Source organism: Garra rufa, chromosome 1 (assembly GCF_049309525.1).
Source record: "Garra rufa chromosome 1, GarRuf1.0, whole genome shotgun sequence".
Classification (NCBI taxonomy): domain Eukaryota; kingdom Metazoa; phylum Chordata; class Actinopteri; order Cypriniformes; family Cyprinidae; genus Garra; species Garra rufa.
Genome location: NC_133361.1, coordinates 53329841 through 53352929, shown reverse-complemented (window position 1 = coordinate 53352929; position 23089 = coordinate 53329841). Strand labels below are relative to the sequence as shown.

The following is a 23089-nucleotide window of genomic DNA, read 5'->3' as shown; positions in this document are numbered from 1 at the left end:
TCTCTTTTGTCACTATTGAAACAATGATGACATGTTTCAGTCGTGACCATTTCGGTAGTGACTGTTTTAGAGAATATCAAAAAAAGATGTCACTACTAAAACTTTACCAAATGGTTCAGTAGTGGCAATATTAGATACGTTTGAGCCTAGCTCAAAGATGCTAATCAGCACATGGTTAGCTAGCACAGTTCTGAACAGTTGTACACATCTAAATCCAAATGTTACGAAACAACTCCTCCCATATATATATATATATATTTCAACTGCACTTTAAAAAAATCAAAAAGATATTTTTTAATATAAAATGATTTCAATATAATTTTAATAAATTGAAATTTAGGGGTTAGGGTTCGGGACAGCTACCTCCCAATTGAAAATAAATTATAATTTTCTATACATTAAACTTACTTTCAATATTGTGGGTTTGATTAGATAATAGAAGGATCCTAGTAAACATCTAAGATTTGAATACTTTAATGATTTTTGGTTGTGGGACAGCAGTTTGCATCAATTCTGTAGAATGGCCCATTTACTGTATACAAGCAGAAGTTACAGAAGAACATCATAACTTTTTGCAATGCTTCATACTTAGAAATTAACCGTAAAAGTAATAGTACATAGAGTTTAGGTCATACATTTAACTTAGAAACAGTCAGGTAATGACACTTAAGATGTAAGGGTATGTAAACTTTTGAACAGGATCATTTCTGTATTTGGTCTTTGTGGACTATATTTAAACATCTGTTGTGTGAAATACTGCAGGGCTAAGTAAAAAATACATTACTAAAAATAAGATTTTCAAACGGCATTTTATTTAATACATAACCTCAACATAAAGGTTTTACATATTACACGCATACTACACATACAGCAGCCTGCAGACACAAACCACATTCATTGTCTAAAGCAACCTTTGTGGCTTTTTTTTTTTTTAAGTGGGAACTGGAAACTTGCAGCTTACAACTTGTAAGAAAGAAAAGTCAACCCACAAACATTTCCTTTGTAAAATCCACTTCCTTCCCTCTAATCAGCCTAATATAATATATTTACTGTATATACATACAATGGATTTAACCTCAACAATCACGATCTTTAATAAAGATCGATAAAGTTCTTCAGGCGTCACCATGGAGCCATTCTCCATTTAAAGATGAAAGAAAATGACCTCTACACTTGATTGTACTGAAGAACTTAGCATCTAATTATAAAAATATCTCATAAGGTGACACATCTGGAAAAACAAAGTTAGCATAATATGAAAAAAAAACATCTCCAAAACCTGCACCTACTATAACGCTTAGGCTTATAAAGTTTGTTAAAGACATTACATGGTTAGAAATCAACCACAAATACTATAAATAAACTGAAAGGTGAGCACATGGTTATGAACTGAAAATTACAAACAGGGTTTTGTAGAGGAAATAGAGCTACAGTTGTGAACGGCCAGGGTCATGGTGTGATGCTTTTACTGAAGGAAGACGCTCCGCTGCTTTCGCTCTTTCCGCTAAGAACTTGTCAAATTCTGAGGGTGAGACAAAAATGAGACACTGAAATTAGTCTACTGTTATAAGAAATGTGGTTTGTTTTAAACAATATAGAAAGGAAACAGAGTGTGAGCATTTTTTTCTTTTTGCACGTGTCTAGTTCAGAGTTCCTCTGGAAATCAAATGTTTAAGTTGGTGAAAGTTACCTTATAAAAAAAAAAAATAGTACTTCACTTCCAGAATAAAAAAAAAGTCCTGATAATTTGCTCACCCCCTTCTATCCTTCTTTCTTCAGTTGAAAAGAAATTAACCTTCCAGTATTTTCTCCATATAATGGACTTCAATGGGGATCAACAGTTGAAGGTCCAAATTGCAGTTTCAATGCAGCTTCAAAGGGCTCTCCAGACGAGGAAAAAGGGGTTTTATCTAAGGAAACGATTGATCATTTTCCTAAAACAATAAAAATGTATATACTTTGCAAACATTGGGTGGAGCGAGAGCAAGACGAGCATTTGTGGTTAAAAAGCAAACGTGCAAAGAAAGTCAAATGCCCTTTACAAAAAAAAGGTAAAACAACGATGTCGGGTGATTTTAAAGTTGGTGGAGGAAATTTGATTTTTGAGAGTTTTTTGCCCTATCCTACCTTTTTGAACCAAAGTACACAGATGTAAAACTAACCATGCATCACCTTTCCATCTTGATTGCATAATGCGATCTAGAAGTTGAAAGAAGTCGAGCTAGTGCAAGACGAGCATTTGCGGTTAAAATGTTTATGCATTTTTATTTAATTTAAGAAAATGGGCCATTGTTTTGCTAGATAAGACCCTCATTCCTCAGCTGGGATTGTGTAGAGTCCTTTGAAGCTGCACTGAAGCTACAATTTGGACCTTCAACCCATTGATCCCCATTGAAGTCCACTATATGGAGAAAAATCCTGGAATGTTTGCCTCAAAACCTTAATTTCGTTTCTACTGAAGAACGACATGAACATCTTGGATGACATAGGGGTGAGTGAATTATCTGGAAGTTTTTATTCTGGAAGTGAACTTCTCCTTTAATATCCAACAGGCAAAGTTGTGTAGTTTTGTGAATCTGTTTACAAATAAAATGTTGATTATAGTGATATTACTAATACATAAATATCATGACAGTTGGTGGCCCACTCTTGAAGTGTCTATGAATTTAAAGAATTTGGCCCTTGGTGAAATATGAGGAACCCTTGGTTTTGGAAAGTACCTGTGAAAAAGATGAGCAAGTCGCTTTTCAATGATCACAAAAAAAAAGTTAAGAGGGTACAGTGAATGTAACCACAAGTTGAACCACAGCGGAAATGGGGAAGATCACGAGTAGATGACGTGACTAAATAAGGACATATACGGCTGATCAGAAATGACACAGACTGATACGCTTACAACTCTTAAGACCGGATCGTACAGGAAATGCACAGAATGCAGTTAGCTTCTCTAAAAAAACAAGCATAAACGTTGGCCAGTGATGTCATTTTAGCACATGGCCCAGAAAGACAAAAGCTTTTTCCACATTTTTGATTTCAATCTACCTCAGCATAAATCTGGCAAAATGTGTTCTGAAAAATGTGGTGTTAAAAGTACTAGTCTTATTTGTAGCTGCAAGCATTATCATAATAGGCATATTAAGAAGGATTACCTTCACTAGTCACTCCTTCCGAATCATCTTCCTGTGTCACAAAATAACAAACACAGATTAAACAATGATCAATTGTGCAAGTTTCATTAAACTTGATGGTAAAGAGATTCATTACTGAATCATTTGCAGCAGTTCTTCATTTACTGAACTGCTAATCATTACTCATGTTTCAGTATTCACTATTTTATATTACAACTTGTGAGTAATTACTGACTGGTTCATATGACAGTTATACACGGTCATATACTGTACAGTTGAGGTCAAGACCTTACAGAATCTGATGTCGATTATTTGAACAAAATAAGATGGATCATACAAAATGCATATTTAATATTTCACATAAAATGACATTTACAAGAGCAAATAATAGCCCAATTTATAAAAAATACTGTTCAAAAGTTTACATACACTTGATATTTAATACGGTGTTACCTGAATGATCTACAGCTGTTTTTTTTGTTGTTGTTGTTTTGTTTTAGTGATAGTTGTTCATGAATCCCTTGTTTTTCCCGAACAGTTGAACTGCCTGCGGTTCTTTAAAAAAATCCTTCAGGTCACACGAATTCTTTGCTTTTCATCATCATCAACCCTCTCCAACAGTGACTATGATTTTGAGATCCATCTCTTCACACTGAGGACAACTGAGGGACTCATATGCAACTATTAAAGAAGGTTCAAATGCTCACTGATGCTCCAGAAGGAAACACGATGAAAATACGATGAAAATAGAAAATAAGAAAAAAATACATCTTCATTTCGTTCAAAAGTTTTCACCCCCGGCTCTTAATGCATCATGTTTCCTTCTGAAGCATCAGTGAGTGTTTAAACCTTCTGTAATAGTTGCATATGAGTCCCTCAGTTGTCCTCAGTGTGAAAAGACGGATCTTAAAATCATACAGTCATTGTTGGAAAGGGTTCAAATACACGAAAATGCTGAGAAACCAAAGAATTTGTGGGACCAGAAGGATTTTTCTGAAAAACAGCAGGCAGTTTAACTGTTCAGGATAAACAAGGGACTCATAAACAACTATCACTAAACAAAAACAAACAAAAAAACCCCAGCTGTGGATCACTCAGGTAACAACACAGTATTAAGAATCAAGTGTATGTAAACTTTTGAACAGGGTCATTTTTATAAATTCAACTTGTGGACTATATGTAAATGTCTTTTATGTGAAATCTCTTATTCAGGTCAGTACTGAATAAATTTTGGCAAAATAATAAGATTCTGCAAGCTGTATGTAAACTTTTGACCTCAGCTGTATTCTACCGTGCTGCTTCATATTTTTATGAAAACTGTGACACATTTTTATTCAGGATTCTATGATGAATAGAAAGTTCAAAAGAACAGCATTTATTAAAACAGAAATATGTCTTCTCAATATATCAATTTATTGCATCCTTGTTTAATAAATAATTTCAAACGTCTGAAGTGTAGTTCAATGCAATCAAAATTAGAGCCAGAACGGTTATATAGATCAGAATTGCTATGCTTAGCACCAGTTAAAGATCTAAATTGCGTTACTTACGTCATCTACATCCAGCCATTGTTCAATGTCGTCCATCACTTCACTCTGATTGACAGGAATCTGACAGCAGACAAAAAAACATTAGATCATTTATGTTAGCATAACCCAGCATAAATATCTACTGCAAACCACATCCATCTCAAACAAGCTTCACGCTTCTCAGTGCTTTAAAGTGTAAAAGAAGAATCAATACATTTCAGTCATGAGGATGGGAAATACACTACCAGTCAAATGTTTTTGAACAGGAAGATTTTTAATATAGTATTAATAATAATAATAATGTTTCTTGAGCAGCAAATCAGCATATTAGAATGATTTCTGAAGGATCATGTGACACTGAAGACTGGAGTAATGATGCTGAAAATTCAGCTTTGAAATCACAGAAATAAATTACATTTTAAAACATATTCACATAGAAAACATATTTTAAATCGTAAAAATAAATGCAGGTTTGGTGAGCAGAAGAAACTTAAAAAACCTTAAAAATCTTACTGTTCAAATACTTTTGACTGGTAGCGTAAGTTGTTTTGAAATGTGGCTACACCATAAAATAAGGCACTGAGGAGCTATGAATCGGTCAGGATCCAGGACTGAAAAACTGAACGAGCCAAACACCAAACCAAAAATCCCACAGAACCTTCAGCAAATAAATATAACAAAGCTCCTCAACCATGCGGGTCACTCAGAAGCAAGACAGCGAACACTTATTCACCAAATGTAAACAAAAAAATAAAAACACTTTGACATGCTAAAAGAAAAAAGCTCCCAGAGCAGCAGGTCTGTAAGCTCGACCAATAGCACGTCACACTGCAGGCTGAATGTTTCATCAGCCAATCAGACCCACCATTCCCTTTTCAAGCATCCAATGAAACTGAGGCGAGCTGCCGAGGGAGGTGGAGTCTAGGGTGTTGTCCTTCACATAGACAGACAATCGTTTTAATTGATGGACATGTATCGTGGCATCCAATGGCAGGTGAAAACAACATACTCAAACATCTTGATTGCTGTTGCATACATGAATGAATGCTGCTCTCTCATAATACAAAGAGATGCTTTATTTTAAGCGTGATCTCCTTTCTGCAGGTCTAAATAATTCAGAGACACTTACCACAGTGTCCTGTCGCTCTCTTTGAGGGGCGGCAAGTCCCTCAAGACCTGCAGAGTGTACTGGACTGGTAATAAATCACAGAAAGTATGTCTTGTAAAGATCTAGTATTGCACATTAGTACATCAATTCATGCAAAATAAGAAAATGAACATACTCTTTATTAAATAAATACATAAACTAAAGACATAGGTCACCCTAAAATGAACGTTTGCTGAAAAAAAAAAAAACCTCTCAGGCCAGCCAAGATGTAGACGAGTTTGTTTCTTCATCAGAACAGATTTGGAGTAATTCAGCAATGGATCCTTTTCAGTGAATGGGTGCCGTCAGAATGAGAGTCCAAACAGCTGATAAAAACGTTACGATAATTCACAAATTACCCGCACCACTCCTCTCCACGAGTTAATGTCTTGTGAAAAGTTGCATGTATGTAGTAAACAAATCCATCATTAAGATGTTCTTAACTTAAAAAATTAGACTTATTTCCACAATATTGCTTTCTCCAGAGAATAAGTGATCTTGTCAGAGAAATATACAGTGTTTACAAGCACAAACAGTCCAAACTGTTCTAAATATGTTGGATTTTGATGTGAGAGGACAACAGAAGACGGACTTTTTCACTAAAGAATGTGTTATTATGGATTATGGATATGACGGTTTCAAGTTACAAAAAACCCTAAAGATGGATTTGTTTCTTACAAACATACAGCTTTTGGTTTTGCAAGATGTTAACTGATGGACTGGAGTGGTGTGGATTACTTGTGGATTACTGTGATATGGACTCTCATTCTGACGGCACCCATTCACTGCAGAGGATTCGTTGGTGAGCAAGTGATGTAACGCTACATTTCTCCAAATCTGTTCAGATGAAGAATTAAACTCAGCTACACCGTGGGTGATCAGAGGGTGAGTATGTTTTCAGCAAATTCTCATTTTTAGGTAAAGTATTAATATAATTCGTACCTTTTTTGTGATGAGCTGGTTGTGTTTAGTTTTAAGTCATCAGCTTTTGTGCCTGTAGAAAATCATGCAACAAATAATCCATTAATAACTGTGAAGGTTAATACAGGTATGCGCCAAAAAAACTGAATATCGAGGGAAAGTCCATTTATGTATGTTATATTAGTTTACTACACACAAAGTGAAATATTTCAAGCCTTTATTTGTTTCAATTTTAATGATTATGGATAAAAAACAAAAAAACAAATCCAGTATTTCACAAAATTAGAATATCATGACAAAGTTCAACATTGTAGGCTCCCTGTGTCCCAATCTAGTCAGCTAATTAACGCAAAACGCCTGCAAAGTTTCCTCAGCCTTTAAATAGTCTCAGTCTGGCTAAGTAGTCTTCAGAATCATGGGGAAGACCTGCTTGACTTGACAGTTGTGCAGAAGACCATCAACACCCTCCATAAGGAGGAAAAGTCTCAAAAGGCAATTGCAAAAGAAGCTGGATGCTCACAGAGCACAGTATCAAAGTTATTTACAGAGTGTTAACAGGAAGGGAAAAATGCCTTGAGAGGATTGCCAAGCAAGGGCGGTTCAGAAATCTGGGGGAGCTTCATAAAGAGTGGACTGAGGCTGGTGTCAGTGAATCAAGAACCGTACAGACATCTGCATGACAGCTGGAGAATCCCAAGCGTCAAGCCACTCTGGAACCAAAAACAACGTCAGAAGAGTCTATGCTGGGCTAAGGAGAAAAAGTACTGATCTGTTGCCCAGTGGTCCCAAGTCCTGTTTTCAGATGAAAGCAAATTTTGCATTTCATTTGGAAATCAAGGTCCCAGAGTCTGGAGGAAGACCGGAGAGGCACAAAAGTCAAGCTGCTTAAAGTCCAGTGTGAGGTTTCCACAGTCAGTGATGGTTTGGGGAGCCATGTCATCTGCTGGTGTGGGTCCATTGTCTTTTATCAAGTCCACAGTCAACGCAGCTGTCTACCAGGAAATTTTAGAGCACTTCATGCTTCCTGCTGCCAACAAGCTTTTTGGAGATGATGATTTTATTTTCCAGCAGGATTTGGCACCTGCCCACAAAGCCAAAACTACCAGTACCTGGTTTAATAGCCATGGAATAACTGTCCTTGATTGGCCGGCAAACTTGCCTGACTTAAACCCAAAAGGAAGATGAGGGAACAGAGACCCTGAAATGCAGACGAGTTGAAGGCCAATATCAAAGCAACTTGGGCTAACACCTCAACTGTGTCAAAGGCTGATTGCCTTCATGCCACGCCGCCTTGATGCTGGAATTAGTGCAAAAGGGGGCCAACAAAGTACTGAGGACATAATACAGTACATTAACACACTTTTCAGAAGGCCAATGTGTGTTTAAGATCCTTTTTTTATTGGTCACATGAAATGGAATACTGGATTTTTTTTTTTTGTCTTTAATCCATAATCATCAAAATTGAAACAAATAAAGGCTTGAAATATTTCACTTTGTGTGTAGTGAACTAATATAACATACAAATTATTGAAATAAATGGACTTTCCCTCGATATTCTATTTTTTTGGCACATACCTGTATTAGAATAAAATGTGAATATAAATTATTTAGAAATATAAGCTAAGGTGAAACTTACTCAGTCCTGCCATCTGACTGGATAGTGTGCTGACTGTTGATTGGCTGACTGCGCTATGCGCACCATTGGCTGCCTTTGATTGGTTGGGAGTGCCCAAGTCAATGAGGTTTGTGCTAGCTGGCTTCTGAAATACAACAATAAATTATGAATGACTCAAATGAACAATCAATATGTAGTAATTATAGTGCATTTAATATCATATTTATAAATTCTTACAGATTGTGCACTGCCCTGTCTGCTAAGATGTCTTTCGAATCTAAAAAAAGAGAAGTTAGGTAACAATGATTAGATATGGTATTAAAGCGGAATTTCACTTCCAGAATAAAAATTTCCTGATAATGTACTCACCCCCATGTCATCCAAAATGCTCATGTCTTTCTTTCTTCAGTCGAAAAAAAATTAAGTTTTTTGAGGAAAACATTCCCGGATTTTTCTCCATATATTGGACTTCAATGGTGATCAATGAAGTTGAAGGTCCAAATTGCAGTTTCAATGTAGCTTCAAAGGGCTCTACATGATCCCAGAAGAGGAATAAGGGTCTTATCTAGCGAAACGATCAGTCATTTTCTTAAAAACCACAAATGCTTGTCTTGCACTTGCTGTGCAATGCTTCACGCATTAAAGGCACAATATGTACGTTTTCGCCGCTAGAGGGCGCACATTCAAAACAAACATAGAAACAAAGGCGTAGTTTGACGACACCGCAATTGAGTGTGGAATCATGGGAGTTGTTGTCTTTTCCTCACAGCTGATGCAATCCGACAGGACTCAAGCAGAAATCACGTCCATGGAGTGATTGCTTATGAAAGAAAAGTGTGATACACGGCTTGAAAGCCGTGGAGCTTTTATTATGCCACAGTTGACCGCTGGCGCTTCTTCCAGTCATGCATGTGTAGGAAAAAGCAGTGCTGTTTTATCAGATACATTTGAGTGTGTTTAAAGCTCTGTTATAATTCTACTCTGTGAGTTTAATAAATGTATAACAATATGAAAGTGTCTTTGGCATTTCCAAGTTTTCTACAAAATAAAACTGGAAAATCTAAGGTATATGAAGTCATTGGCAAGCAACGCAAAGACATGGTCCATTACACTAAATAAAATAGCTCATTTCTACGATTTAAACATACTTTGAAACATGTAGGATAATGTAGGTATACAAGTCAGTAAAATATAACAGTGTTATAGTGGTTTTGGGCAATTTTAAAATAAAAGTCTTACATATTGTGCCTTTTCGTAATCACACTGAAAAGGTAATGCACGGTTAGTTCTTCATCTGTGTATTTCAGTTCAAATAGTTAGGGTAGAGCGAAAATTCTCTCCGAAGATGAGCATTTGTGGTTAAGAAGTATATACATTTGTATTTTTTTTAGAAAATGACTGATGAGTTTGCTAGATAAGACCCTTATTCCTCGGCTGGGATCAAGTAGAGCCTTTTAAAGCTGCAATGAAACTGCAATTTGGACTTTCATCTCGTTGGCTCCCTCCTATTGAAGTCCACTATATGGAGAAAAATCCTGGAAAGTTTTCCTCAAAAACCTTAATTTCTTTTAAGAAAAACATGGCAACCTTGGATGACATGGGGGTGAGTAAACTGTTAGGAAATTTTCATTCTGGAAGTGAACTTCTCCTTTAAATTAACTTAAAGTGAGCGATGACGTCTAAATGCTGCAACGTCAAAGTTACACATCAATCAATGAATTAGTTTTTATTTTTCTCTGTTTGTTCATGCCTACTTCATAAGGATTTTTAAGCACCCACAAAGACACATTTTTAACTGATTAAATACATTTGTAATAGATGTATATTTATTTTTTAAAAATGCCCATGAATGTTTAGGAATATATTTACAGTATTTCCATAACCTTCCCAAGTCTGGAAATCCCAAGTTTAAAAAAATTCCCTGACATGTCTAGATAATGGTAGGAATTCTGTCATTATAGATGAGCTCTCTTCTACAGTATATATGATAAATTCCCACAATTGCCAATATTATTTAGAATCATCAAGGATGATTTGGCACTTTAGACTTCTGCAATTTACAGTGACCCTCATCGTCTTATGCTTTGAATAATATTACTCATACATCCAATGAGCTTTTATTTTTATATTTAGCCTACATTTCATCAAATTTCAGATTTATTTCAATTAACAAATTGTTTTCCACAGCAACTTGGATCAATTTTTGTATTTCATAATGCAATGATTTTTTTGGTCCACTGGGTGGCAGTATTTAGATGGGTTTGGAATAGCATATTAAACTTATGGTGGGAAATTTAAAATTTTATGTTTGTGCTTTTTAAAATAGAGCTTTACTACCCCTAAAAATGTTGGGCTTATTTTAGCACAAAATATTTGTTTTATGCATATGTAATTGTTTCGAGTGTAGTTGTTTAATCAATTATTATCTTTTATCTATTCATTTCCAGCTACTCGGTATAAATAAGATGCGTGTTTGTCAACTCTCGGGAACATTTATTACAAATTGTGTGCAAAACAATTCTGTTATGTAGTACATACAAACAGTATTACTTCAATTTAACACAAATAGTTATGCGGCTACACACTGGTAATAAAGTCTCTTGATAATCGCTTAGGATTAGTTCACTTCCAAAATAAAAATTTCCTGATAATTTACTCACCCCAGTGTCATCAAAGATTATCATGTCTTTCTCTCTTTAGCTTAATTCAAGGACTTTTCTCCATATAGTGAACTTTAATGGGTATCAACTGCAGTTTCAATGCTGCTTCGAAGGACACAATCCCAATTGAGGAATAAGTGTCATATCTGAAATGCATTGCAGAGCTAGTGCAAGAAAAGCATTTGTGGTTAAAAAGTTTATATTTGTGTTATTATTGTTTTAAAGAAATTCGTTTAGCTTGATAAGACTCTTATTCCTCAGCTGGGATCGTGTAGAGCCCTTTGAACCTGCACTGAAACCGTAAATTGGATTTTCAACTCGTTGATCCCCATTTATGCCCACTATATCGAGAAAAAAATCCTGGAAAGTTTTCCTCAGAAACCTTAATTTCTATTTGACTGAAGAAAGCAGACATGGACATCTTGGATAAGGGTAAATTATCAGGAAATCTTCTGGAAGAGAACTGATCCTTTCAGTAGCAGAGCAACCAAGCAATCAGTGTAATTTAGCTTTGGTAACCTGCAGGCTATTTTAGCCTGGCTTTTTTTTTTTGGAGTGTATTATATTGTGAGTGTTTTGAATATGCTGTAAAACAGGGACTCTTCCAGGAATGGATTAGGTAATGGACAGGAAACTAAAAACCAGGACTGTCCCTGGAAAACAGGTACATCTAGTCAGCCTATGCTACTATACTGTTTGTCATTTGTTTTTATAGCATGTGAGATTCTGTGAGACAAGCATGTCAAACACATTTGTGATGGAACTTCTTGCCTTAACAACTTTGATATGTATTTTATCTATTTTTTAATATTACAAAGAAAGACGAAGGTCTTTTTTAAATCAACCATCATGAGCCAGATACTTATTTACAATATTTAAAGACACATTTACACCTAACATAAATGAACATCCATAGATGTTCACAAACGTCATGTCATTAAGACGACTTGCGTCTAACCTGTGATACTGTGCAAACGTGGTGTTGACGTCGTCATTGGCACTGAGTAACTGCTCTATAAGCTTCTCGTCGCTCAGTCTGGGTATGAGCTCCACCATCCGGCCCTGCATATCTTTGGTCATGAAGTGGAGCTGCTACTGACCGGCAGAGAGAAGAGAAACAGCAACAATCCTTCACATATTTAGACCAAAAATCAGTGTGTACATGAAGGAAACTGAGGGTGTGTGATTTGATTCCCACCTGCAGCAGCTCTGTGTCCGACGGCTCAAGACTTGCAGGCTCCATCTGACCCATCATGTCAGACATCACTGATATATTATTACGCACCACCTCCAGTTCTGTCTTCAATGTCTTCATCTGAAACACAAACACACTTGAAACCAGCTGAATCCAATAATACAGTAATAAAATCAATCACTGTACAGCACGCAGTTACCTTGGTTAATGTTAATTTCTACATATAATAAGTTGTATAACATGTACTATAAACAAACAATATGTATATTGAGTACATATTTATTAATTATAAGTAATATAAGTATATTAAATATTAATAGTATTTTTAAAAATTAACATTAACTTGAAAAAATATTTATCTGTTACTCCATAGTAACACATTAAACCTTGGTACTAAAATGTTTTCTAATATTTATATAAGTGTCACCCTGTTGGGGTTTAATTTTGTAATTAGCAAAATTTGTAATTTATATTTTAATATTTATTCAAATAAATATTTATCCAGAAAATCTAGAAAAAACAGTAATGTTGTAAAATATTTCAAATGCAAATGTTTTCTATGTGAATATATTTTAAAATGCAATTTATTCCTGTGACGTGACGCTGGGTTTTCAGGATCGTTACTACAGTCTTCAGCGTCACATGATCCTTTCAGACATCATTATCAATGTTGAAAACGGTTGTGCTGTTTAACATTTTGTTGGAACGTGTGACACTTTTCCCCCCAGGATTCGTTAACAAATAAAAAGTTAAAAAGAACAGCATTTATCTAAAATAGAAATCTTTTGTAACAACATAAACTACTATTTAAAAGTTTTTGGATTTTGTTCTCTCTTTATTTTTTAAAGAAATTAATATTTTTATTCAGCAAGGATGTATTAAATTGATAAAGTGATAGCAAAAACTTGTATTGTTAGAAAAGATTTATATATTGAATAAATGCTGTTTTTTTTTTTTTTTTTTTACTTTTTTTTATTATTAAGCAGCACAGCTGTTTCCAACATTGATAATAAAAGTAATAAATCAGCATGTTATAATGATTTCTGAAAAATCATGTGACACTGAAGACTGGAGTAAAGGCTGATAAATAATTTATTATAATTTATATTTTAAAATATATTAAAATTAAAACTGCAATAACATTTCACAATATTACAGTTTTTTTTTTCAGTATTTTTGATCAAGTAATGCAGCCTTGATAAGCATAAGAGACATCTTTTTAAAAATAAATAAATAAATCTTACTGATCCCAAACTTTTGAACTGCAGTGTAGATATAATGTGTATTACAAATAAATATAATTAATTTAATTTTAATAATTTATTATTATACACAGCCAGTCAAAAGTTTTTGAGAAAGATGTTTTTTAAAGAAGTCTGCATTTATTAAAGTACAGAAAAAACTGTAAAATTTAGTAATATTTTTGCTATTTAAAATAACTGTTTTCTATTTGAATATATTTAATAAAATGTAATTTATTCCTGTGATTTCGAAGCTGATTTTTCAGCATCATTTCTTCAGTCACACGAACCTTCAGAAATCATTCCAATATTCTGATTTGCTGCTCAAAAAACATTTATTATTATTATGTTGAAAACAGCCAAGAATAGTTTTTTTCCGGTTGCTTTGACAAATAGAAAGTTCAGAAGAACAGCATTTATCTGCAATAAAAATCTTCTGTAACATTATACATTTTTTTAATTAACACTTTTGATCAATTTAAAGCATCCTTGCTAAATAATAGTATTAACTTCAATCATTTCTTCTTTATACTATCTCTAAGCTTTGTAACGGTAGAGTGTATAATGTTACAGAAGCTGCTCATTTAAGATAAATGCTAATCTTTGGATCTTTCTATTCATCAAAAAAAAAAAAAAAAAAAAAAAAAAAAAAAGGGACTCAACTTTTAAATATTAATAATAATACAAATTTTCTAGAACAGCAAATCAGCGTATTAGAATGATTTATAAAAGGATGATTTATAAAAGGATGTGACACTGAAGACTGCAGTAATGATGCTGTAAATTCAGCATTGCATCAAATAGAAAAATAGAAAACAGTTATTTTAAATAGTAAAAATATTTAAAAATTTTACATTAAACATTAACAATCTTTGACTGTTAGTGTATATTCCCCAGGGTGTATACAATTATCAGTCTATTGAGGTTACTTTTGCCATGATAATCATATCATGTAATACCAAATTATTATTTAAAGACAAATATTAATCTAAATATTAAAAAACATATGTTCTAAATAGTACTAATGGGCTACTGCACACACACACACACACACACACACACACATATATATATACACATATATAAAATAATGTGACAATTATATATAATTAATAAAATAATAAAAATAAAAATTAACAATATTAATATTAAATATTTTGATATTTAATTTAAAGCAAAATTGAGTCCTGTTGAATAGTTAATGCTGTAGTTGGCCAAGTCAATTTAGTCTATCCAAAACATTTTGTTAATTCCTAAAATATTCCAGTCCTACTCACATTCCCGCCTGAGTCAGTATTGCTGCATATGTGTGTGTGTGTGTGTGTGCTACCTGTTGAGATGACAGCGTGACAGGCGTCTCTGGATTCTGTGGCTGTGAGGATGTGACGGAGTGACTTTCTGTGTGAGCCATTACCGGAGACGTGGAGTCAATGGTCTGTTGGAGTCAAGCATTAATAAATAAATAAATGGATAAATCTAAATCTGAAATGAAACGCATAGCACATATTGGATGCTAGCAGTCTATATAGAGGATATATTGTTTGATTTTGAGATCTGCAGCTTTTCATAAACACATAGGAATCCCAGTATATCTTTATTTGGATTTATATCTGTTTATAAACAATGTGTTGTCATGTATTTGAGTTTATACCCTGTTGGGAGTGTGAATAGGGGAACAGCCATTCAGTTCAGTCATGGGAAACTCCACGCCTCTTCTCCTGAGATCCTCATAGACAGTCACAACACCCGTCAAATCTGGAGAGCTGCGAAAGGCATCGGACCACGCCTAGAGAGAGAGAGAAAGATACAATCTGATGCCAGACACACTCAGAGCTCTGTTTGAATACTTCACACTTGACAGCAAAAAATAGGAACCACATGAAGATGTTTACTGTGAGAGTTTATATAGGGTTTATCTTGACCTGTATCATGCTTAAGACTCTGTCCTGAAGAACCACAGGGGCGTTGTTTTTAGGCAGGATGGTCTGGACCAAAACATTCTCCACAAAGTCTCTGGTGGACACGAAGATGTGAAATCTGTGCCCGCAGTTCTTCACACAGGCCTCCAACACCTGCAGCAAAACCAGGAGAACGATTGCAAAGATAATGTGAGATATTATGTGAAACAAGACATTGAGTTGATGGTAATGGCAAAATGTTTGACACTTACACTCAAGGTCAGCATAACCTCTTTGAAATTCTTATTTCCCAGTATCCTCTTCTTTATTGCTCTGACTGCATCTTTAGGGCTGCAAACAGAGCAGCATCACAAACAATTATGTCATACAATGTATGGAATACTATCTAGAACCTCAAAGCACCATATAGTTACATTAAAGGAGAAGTTTACTTCCAGAACAAACATTTACAGATAATTTATGTTCATGTTCATGTCTTTCTTTAGTTGTGAAGAAACTGTTTTTTTGAGGAGACACTGGTACTTCTGCAGCAATGTTGGATGATTTTGAAGTTGGAGGAGAAAATAAGATGGGAGTTTTTTGACATACCCTAAGTGTCTTGAACCGGAATACACAGTACATGCATGCAGAGCTAGACAAGACGAGCATTTGAGGTTAAAAAGTATGTAAATAGTCTTTTTTTTTTTTTTTTTTTTTTTTTTTTTAGAAAATAACCGTTCTTTTCGCTAGATAAAACCCTTCTTCCTGAGCTGGGATTGTTTGGAGCCCTTTGAAGCTACATTTAAACTGCATTTACTGCAGAAAAGTTGTCTTGTTTCTAGCCAAAATATCTAAAAATCTTAAATCAAGAAGGATTTTCTAGACAAGTCAAATATTGTCTTGCTTTCAGACAAAAAGTGTTCGCTTAAAACAAGCAATGTAATCTGCCAATGAGGTAAGGTAAATAATCTTATTTCTATCAGAAAACTAGATTATTTTGCTTACCCCATTGGCAGATTATTTTGCTAATTTCAAGCAAAAACTAAATTAAAAAAAAAATATATTAAAAAAAAAATTAAAATATAATAACTTAGTTTTAACTTCTTTTTTATGAAAACAAGACAAGAATTGTTACTTGTCTAGAAAATCCTTCTTGATTTAAGAATTTCTAGATATTTTGGCTGTAAACAAGACAAAAAAAAAATTTTTTTTTGCAGTGAATGCAGTTTAAATGCAGCTTCAAAGGGCTCTAAACGATCCCAGCCGAGGAACAAGGGTCTTATCTAGCGAAACGAATGGTTATTTTTAAAAAAAAAGAGACTATTTACATACTTTTTAACCTCAAGTGCTCAACTTGTCTATCTCTACATGCATGTGCTGTGTATTCCGGTTCAAAACAGTTAGGGCATGTCAAAAAACTCCCAACTTATTTTCTCCTCCAACTTCAAAATCATCCAACACTGCTGCAGAAGTACCGACCCAGTGTTTACAAAGTGAACAGGCAAAGAAGATCAAACGCCCCTTTCCAAAAATAAAAAGGTAAAACAGCGATGTAGTTTTGAGATGGGAGTTTTTCAACATACCCTAATTGTTTTGAACAGGAAGACAAGCATTTGAGGTTAAAAAAACAATAAGGTATATAAACTATATAGTATATTTTTAGAAAATAACCGATTGTTTCACTAGATAAGACCGATCTTCCACGGCTGGGATCATTTAGAACCCTTTGAAGCTGCATTTAAAGCTGGATTTTGGAAGTTCAAACTCGGGGCACCATAGAAGTCCACTATTTGGAGAGAAATCCTGAAATGTTTTGCTCAAAAAACATAATTTCTTTACAACTGAAGAAAGAAAGACATGAACATCTTGGATGACAAGGGGGTGAAGACATAAATAAAAGCAAATTGTATTGTGACATTTTGTGGTTGTGAAACATTAGTTATTATTTGTTATGTAGTTCATTTCATCTAACACAGGGTTTCCCAAACTAAATAATTAAATCATAAAAATGTAAAATGAAGATAATTAAAAAAAAACTGTTAGAAATTGATTTTATTTGTTTACCTGCATATCATGTGAACATACCATGAACATACACATCTTGTTGAATTAGGAATTTATTTACTCAGTAGGAATTTCCTTAAAATGTACACATCTTCAGGTCAAGGTGTAGATGAGTTTGTTTTAAGAACAGATAAAACATCCAAGTAATCGGCATGACTCCACTCCATCAACTAAAAGGATAGTTCACCCAAAAAGGAAAATTACCCAGTCATTTACTAAACCCTCAAGCCATGTGTATATGACTTTCTTCTTGCAGACGATTACAATAGGAGTTATATTTAAAAATGTCCTGGCTCTTCCCAGATTCATAATGGCAGTGAATGGCTGTTGAGATTTTGAAGCCCAATAAAGTGCATCCATCAATCATAAAAAGTAGTCCACACAGCACCAGGGGGATAATAAAGTCCTTCTGAAGTGAACTGATGCATTTTTGTAAGAAAAGGTGAAGCACAACATAGGTCTAGCATAAACTCCAGTGCGAATATGCTAGTCTCGCGAGATCCAAAAATATTTTTACAGCAAAGAAAAAACTGTTTTCTCTTGGCTTATATTGAAATCATCCAACATTTTTCTTTACAAATCCTCATTTTGTGCTTCTAAATCCGCCGTTTTGTTTTAAAGATTTAAAATTTGATACTTTTCTTTCAAAAACGCATCGATTCACTTCAAAAGGCATTTATTAATCCCTGGAGCCATGTGGAGTACTTTTATGATAGATGGATGCACTTTTTTGTACTTGAAAATCTCAACAGCCATTCACTGCCATTATAAAGCTTGGAGGAGCCAGGACATTTTTTATGTAACTCCAATTGTATTCGTCTGAAAGAAGAAAGTCACAAAAATTTTCATTTTTGTAAGAAATAAATCTATCATGATCTTGTTAGGGCCCGAGCCCAGAATGGCCCTAATGTTCTTCTAAGGATTGTTATTTTTTTATTTTTTTCAACCCTCCGGGCACTTTTGGGGGCCTTAACATACTCAAAAACTCTTGAAAATTTGCACAGACATTGGAATCTGCGGCCATCAGGACGCCACAGAGGCTGGGACCCGGGCGTGGTTCAGGGCCTCTACAGCGCCCCCTGGAACACAGTCAGAAAACTTGATGTACTGCGCACACATACTTGCATGTATTGATATGAAACTCGGTACACATATAGATCTCACTGAGCCAAACAACTTTTGTACTCTACGTCATAGGCTCCACCCAACAGGAAGTGAGATATTTAGGTCAACGTAAAAAGCGCATGCTCTGGAATAACTGTTGCACACATTGCCTGATTCTGATGAAACTTCACCAGTTTGTTCATTGTATGATGCCGATTACATAAACGTGACTATAATGTGTCAAAGTTATAGCACCACCAACTGGCAGCAGGAAGTGTGTCATTTTGAAATCAGCCTCTTAATTTTACTCGATTTTCTTCAAACTTCATCAAAATAATGTCAAATCATGGCCGATGAGAATATGTAAAGGGGTCAATGACAAATCAAATGCTGTTGCCATGGCAACGTGTCAAACTTTAAAATTAGGTCCTGTATTTTCGAGGCAGATAACATGCTTAGAATTTCATGAAACTCAACACTAGGGATGCACCGATCCGAATCGGCCGATCATGCTTGCGCGTTTTGTCAGTAAAGCCGGTTCTGTAATCAGCGGTAAATGCCATCAGGTGCGTGATTTCACGTTGAGCCGTATATACTACACACAGCCGTTGTTTACCGACGAGCTGCGCAAATCAATGTTCATTATCAGTGTGAATGTGCGCAGCTCGTCAGTGAACAACGGCTGTGTGTAGTATATACGGCTCAACGTGAAATCACGCACCTGATGGCATTTACCGCCGATTACAGAACCGGCTTTACTGACAAAACGCGCAAGTGATCGGCCGATACGGATCGGTGCATCCCTACTCAACACACACATCAATATTAATGATAGTTAGACACTGGCAAAAGGCCATAAATGGGTGTGGAGCAGGCACTCTATAGTGCCATCTTTTGACAAAAGTTGGGGGGTAAGTATTTCCTACAGTCACCAAACTCTGTACATATATTGTTCTCATCAATCTGGACAACTTTCTAAATTAAACTCATTAGCTAAGACCAACAGGAAGCCGGCTATTTTGATTTGAATGTGGATTTTTGGAAAAATCAGGCTGTAAACAAATTCATACTCCTCTTAAGAACAACAAGCTGTTCACACCAAACTTTTTTAACATGAAGAGAAGATTCTGAAGATGCTAAATTGCGAGCGGATTTGGGATATCTTGAATGGTGTTGACGTGGTGATTTTTTAAAGATATAGTAAAAAAGATAAGCGTATTTTTTTTTTATATCTTTAAAGTGCAGCATCCAAACGCTGACAATGAGCAATATATTTGTACTCGATTTTCTTCAAACTTAATCAGAATAATGTAAAAACACGGCCGATGAGAGTCTGTAAAGGTGTCCCTGATGCATCAAATACTGTTGCCATGGCAAATTTAAAAAACATACATTAAAATATTTGTTTCCTGTGTTTTTGAGGCAGATAGCGTGCTTAGAATTTCATTTTCCATTTTTAATTTTCAGTGATTTATTATATCTTTAAAGTGCAGCATCCAAACTCTTTGAAACTTTTTTCATACAAAGAACTATTTATTCTGATCAAACACAGTTCATTTCATAATTATACAAAACTCCACGAATGAAAGAAAATTAAAAAACATATCTGATCTCACGCTGTTCTCTGCTTTGCACTCTGTGTGTGTGTGTGTGTGTGTGGTAAGTGGCTGAGTGTAAGGAGGGGGGATGGGTGGTAAGAGAGAGAGTCAGAGAGGAGGAGAGACAGTTAGGGTTAGTCCAGAGGGTTACTGTGAATGCATGTGACAACTGGGCACCATTTTCCTGATGCTATCGGGATGGCGACTGCGTAGACGGCGAGGGCCCGTTCATCGCTGCTTGCAGCTTTAATTTTAATTTAAAACCATTGCTTCTGGCCAAAATATGACTCCGTAATCCATAATAACTTTTACTGTAGTGAAAAAGTCCATCCCCTGTTGTCCTCTCACATCTAAATTCACTGGCATATTTGTTGAAAACTGTTTAGAACTCTTTTTGCTTGTAAACAATGCTTGATCTGTGCATTTTTTATGTATATGCAGCTTTTCACTTCACTGGAGTCATGTGGATTACTTGTGGATTATTGTGATTGTTTTATTAGCTGTTTGGACTATAATTCTAGATCTCTCCAAATCTCTTCTGATGAAGAAACAAACTCATCTACATCTTAGATGGCCTGAGGCTTGAGGGATTTTAAGATAATATATTAGGTCAAATCAGTGCATATTAGGTCAAATGTCAGTTCGAGAATCTAACACAATGACATTCAGCCATTTTAAGTGTAGTTTAGGAGCCCAAATACATTTAGGAAAGAATTAAAAAATAATTAACGGTCATGGCCATATAAACAGAAATCTGTTGTATCTAACAACATACACACCCTTCATCTGTTTCATTGACAATGTCACAGATCTCCATGTTGATGCCCCAGTCTTCAGCTGGGAGAGAAGAACTGGTGGCATGTTCTGAGAAAGAGACAAAAAACAGTCCTCAATCTAAACTAAAGGGTTCTTTTAATCACATACTAATTGTTCCCTTTTGTTAAGCACAACTGAACAAAATGCAGAAACACAGAAGTACCTAAAGTGATTATGTAGATGAAGCTAACTAATATTGTTCCCTGTTAATAGAATCAAGCAGGAACTTACTCTTGCTTTCAAACAACTCATTACACGCTCACACTCACAACAATCATCACTAAACCGTCAGTCGACTGGCTTGCTATTACATCATGACATTATTGCTATCTTAGTCATCACCAGGGTGGTTTATGATTCATTCATAACAACACTGGTGGTTACAGTTACAAACACTGAACTTCGGCTCCTTATTGGCATGAAGAGCCCAGACTAACTTTAAAAATAGTTCTTGTATTTACACTCAGCTGAGCTGAAAATTTAAACTAGCTTACTGAGTTTAGCATGACTTGTCGTATTGTTTACAGTGCTAAACGTTCAGCATCTAGGCAGGGAAAACAGGCTTTTCAACACTGTAAAAGGGCGAGTTCCATCAAAAGCTTTGTTTGTGTCATTGCATAAGGGGAAAACCATCTTTAAAGGGATAGCTCACACCAAAATAGAAATTCTGTCATTGTTTACCCACACTGCTGTTGGTAATTCTACACATGTATACATTATGGTATATTTATGTGACCCTGGACCACAAAGCCAGTCTTAAGTAGCACAGGTATATTTGTAGCAATAGCCAAAAAGACATTGTATGGGTGAAAAACCAATCAAATTTGCCAAAATGCCAAAAATGATTAGGATTTTAAATAAAGATCATGTTCAAATTAAGATATTTTGTAAATACTATAAATATGTAAAAACTCAATTTTTGAATTATAATATGCATCGCTAAGAACTTCATTTGGACAACTCTAAAGGCGATTTTCTCAATATTTAGATGTTTTTGCACCCTTAGATTCCAGATTTTAAAACAGTTATCTTAACAAACCATACATCAATGGACAGCTTATTTATTCAGCTCAATTTCTAAAAAAAAATACCCTTACGACTGGTTTTGTGGTCCAGGGTCACATATCGTGTTCCATATGGATTCTTAAAAATGAATCAAAACTCGTTTGTTGCACAGAAAAAACAAATGCATGAAAGTTTTGAATAACACTGAGGGAGGTTCAATTATGACAGAATTTTTATTTTTTGGGTGAACCTCTCTGGTAAGTGTATTTGGGCAATCTGACAAATGTATTCATCTGAAGGAGAAATCTGGGATGAGCAGAGCATTGCAAAGATAATTTTGCTGCTAATGCATAATTATCGTGCTTGACAGGAACAAACAGTTCCTCCCCAACTAATTGCTCTGTGCAGCCTATTTAGACGAGAGACTAGCTGCAATGACACTATCAAGAGAAGCAGAGCAGCCCTAGAAATGAATGAAAAGTAGCCCTAATATTGTATTTCCTGTGCAACCAAGCGTAAATACTGGAATGGCTTACATAACCGTTTTAATACTCAGATGTAAATAGCTCTTTTCTAAACAAGAGCGACGAAAAAATGGGTCAAAACGTTATTAGGCTACACGGAGACGTGCAACTTCCATCACAAACCCTCTTCGAGTTCGTCCCGCTTCTTCGTTACTATTTGCGGACAGCATTTGATTGACAGACAGCTCCGCCAATCGCGAACACAGCGGAGGGGCGTTGAGCCCGCCTTCGACATCGGATTGCACGAGTGAGGTGTCAATCTTAATTTAATCGTATCCTTTGCTGTCATCCTTAATTAAACAATGTATACGTGTTCATGTGTGCCTCCTTAGTAAACTAGCCACGAATATAAATAATACAGTTGAATTTTATGTGAATATCAAGCAGCCGCATTGGACACATCAAGTTTAACCAACGTTACACTGGCTTATCCTTGCCTATGATGCTCGGTTAAACGCATTGCGTGTGATTTGAGATCTCATCCAGCGTGTTACTCACCTATAAGTTGACCCACGGGTGTAGAAAAAGGGTTTCCTATGAAAAACTCCATGGTCCGAGCGTCTCTGCTGCTCAGTGTTTCAGCTTCGGGTTGATCAGCTGGAGAGCTAAAACAAACTTAACCGATTACATCATCTCTTAAAGTG

The 23089-nt window shown here is 35.3% G+C and overlaps 1 protein-coding gene across 4 annotated transcripts; it reads right to left on the bottom strand.

Annotated features, from left to right (window-relative positions):
• Positions 1–790: 790 nt before the first annotated feature.
• On the bottom strand, positions 791–23071 carry tom1 (target of myb1 membrane trafficking protein). Of its 4 annotated transcripts, none has more exons than XM_073833555.1 (16): positions 22944–23071; positions 20880–20964; positions 15607–15685; positions 15359–15508; positions 15088–15222; positions 14767–14871; positions 12199–12315; positions 11959–12092; positions 8578–8617; positions 8362–8485; positions 6747–6798; positions 5787–5850; positions 5523–5591; positions 4679–4738; positions 3150–3180; positions 791–1522 (listed from the first exon to the last, which is right to left on the bottom strand). In XM_073833555.1, the coding sequence occupies exons 1-16, from the start codon at positions 22993–22995 to the stop codon at positions 1428–1430; spliced, it is 1392 nt and encodes a 463-aa protein (XP_073689656.1). In that variant the 5' UTR covers positions 22996–23071; the 3' UTR covers positions 791–1427. The 4 variants fall into 4 exon arrangements, with proteins under 4 accessions (XP_073689656.1, XP_073689657.1, XP_073689658.1 ...); XM_073833556.1 differs by having other exon boundaries at positions 8362–8482; XM_073833557.1 differs by lacking the exon at positions 5523–5591.
• Positions 23072–23089: the final 18 nt, after the last annotated feature.

Coding starts and splice junctions, on each gene's coding strand:
- tom1 (XM_073833555.1), bottom strand. CDS start 22,995: ATGGAGTTTTTCATAGGAAACCCTTTTTCTACACCCGTGGGTCAACTT. Junction 20,965..22,943: donor ACCCGTGGGTCAACTTATAG/GTGAGTAACACG, acceptor TCTCTTTCTCAG/AACATGCCACCAGTTCTTCT. Junction 6,799..8,361: donor CAGTCAGATGGCAGGACTGA/GTAAGTTTCACC, acceptor GATTTTCTACAG/GCACAAAAGCTGATGACTTA.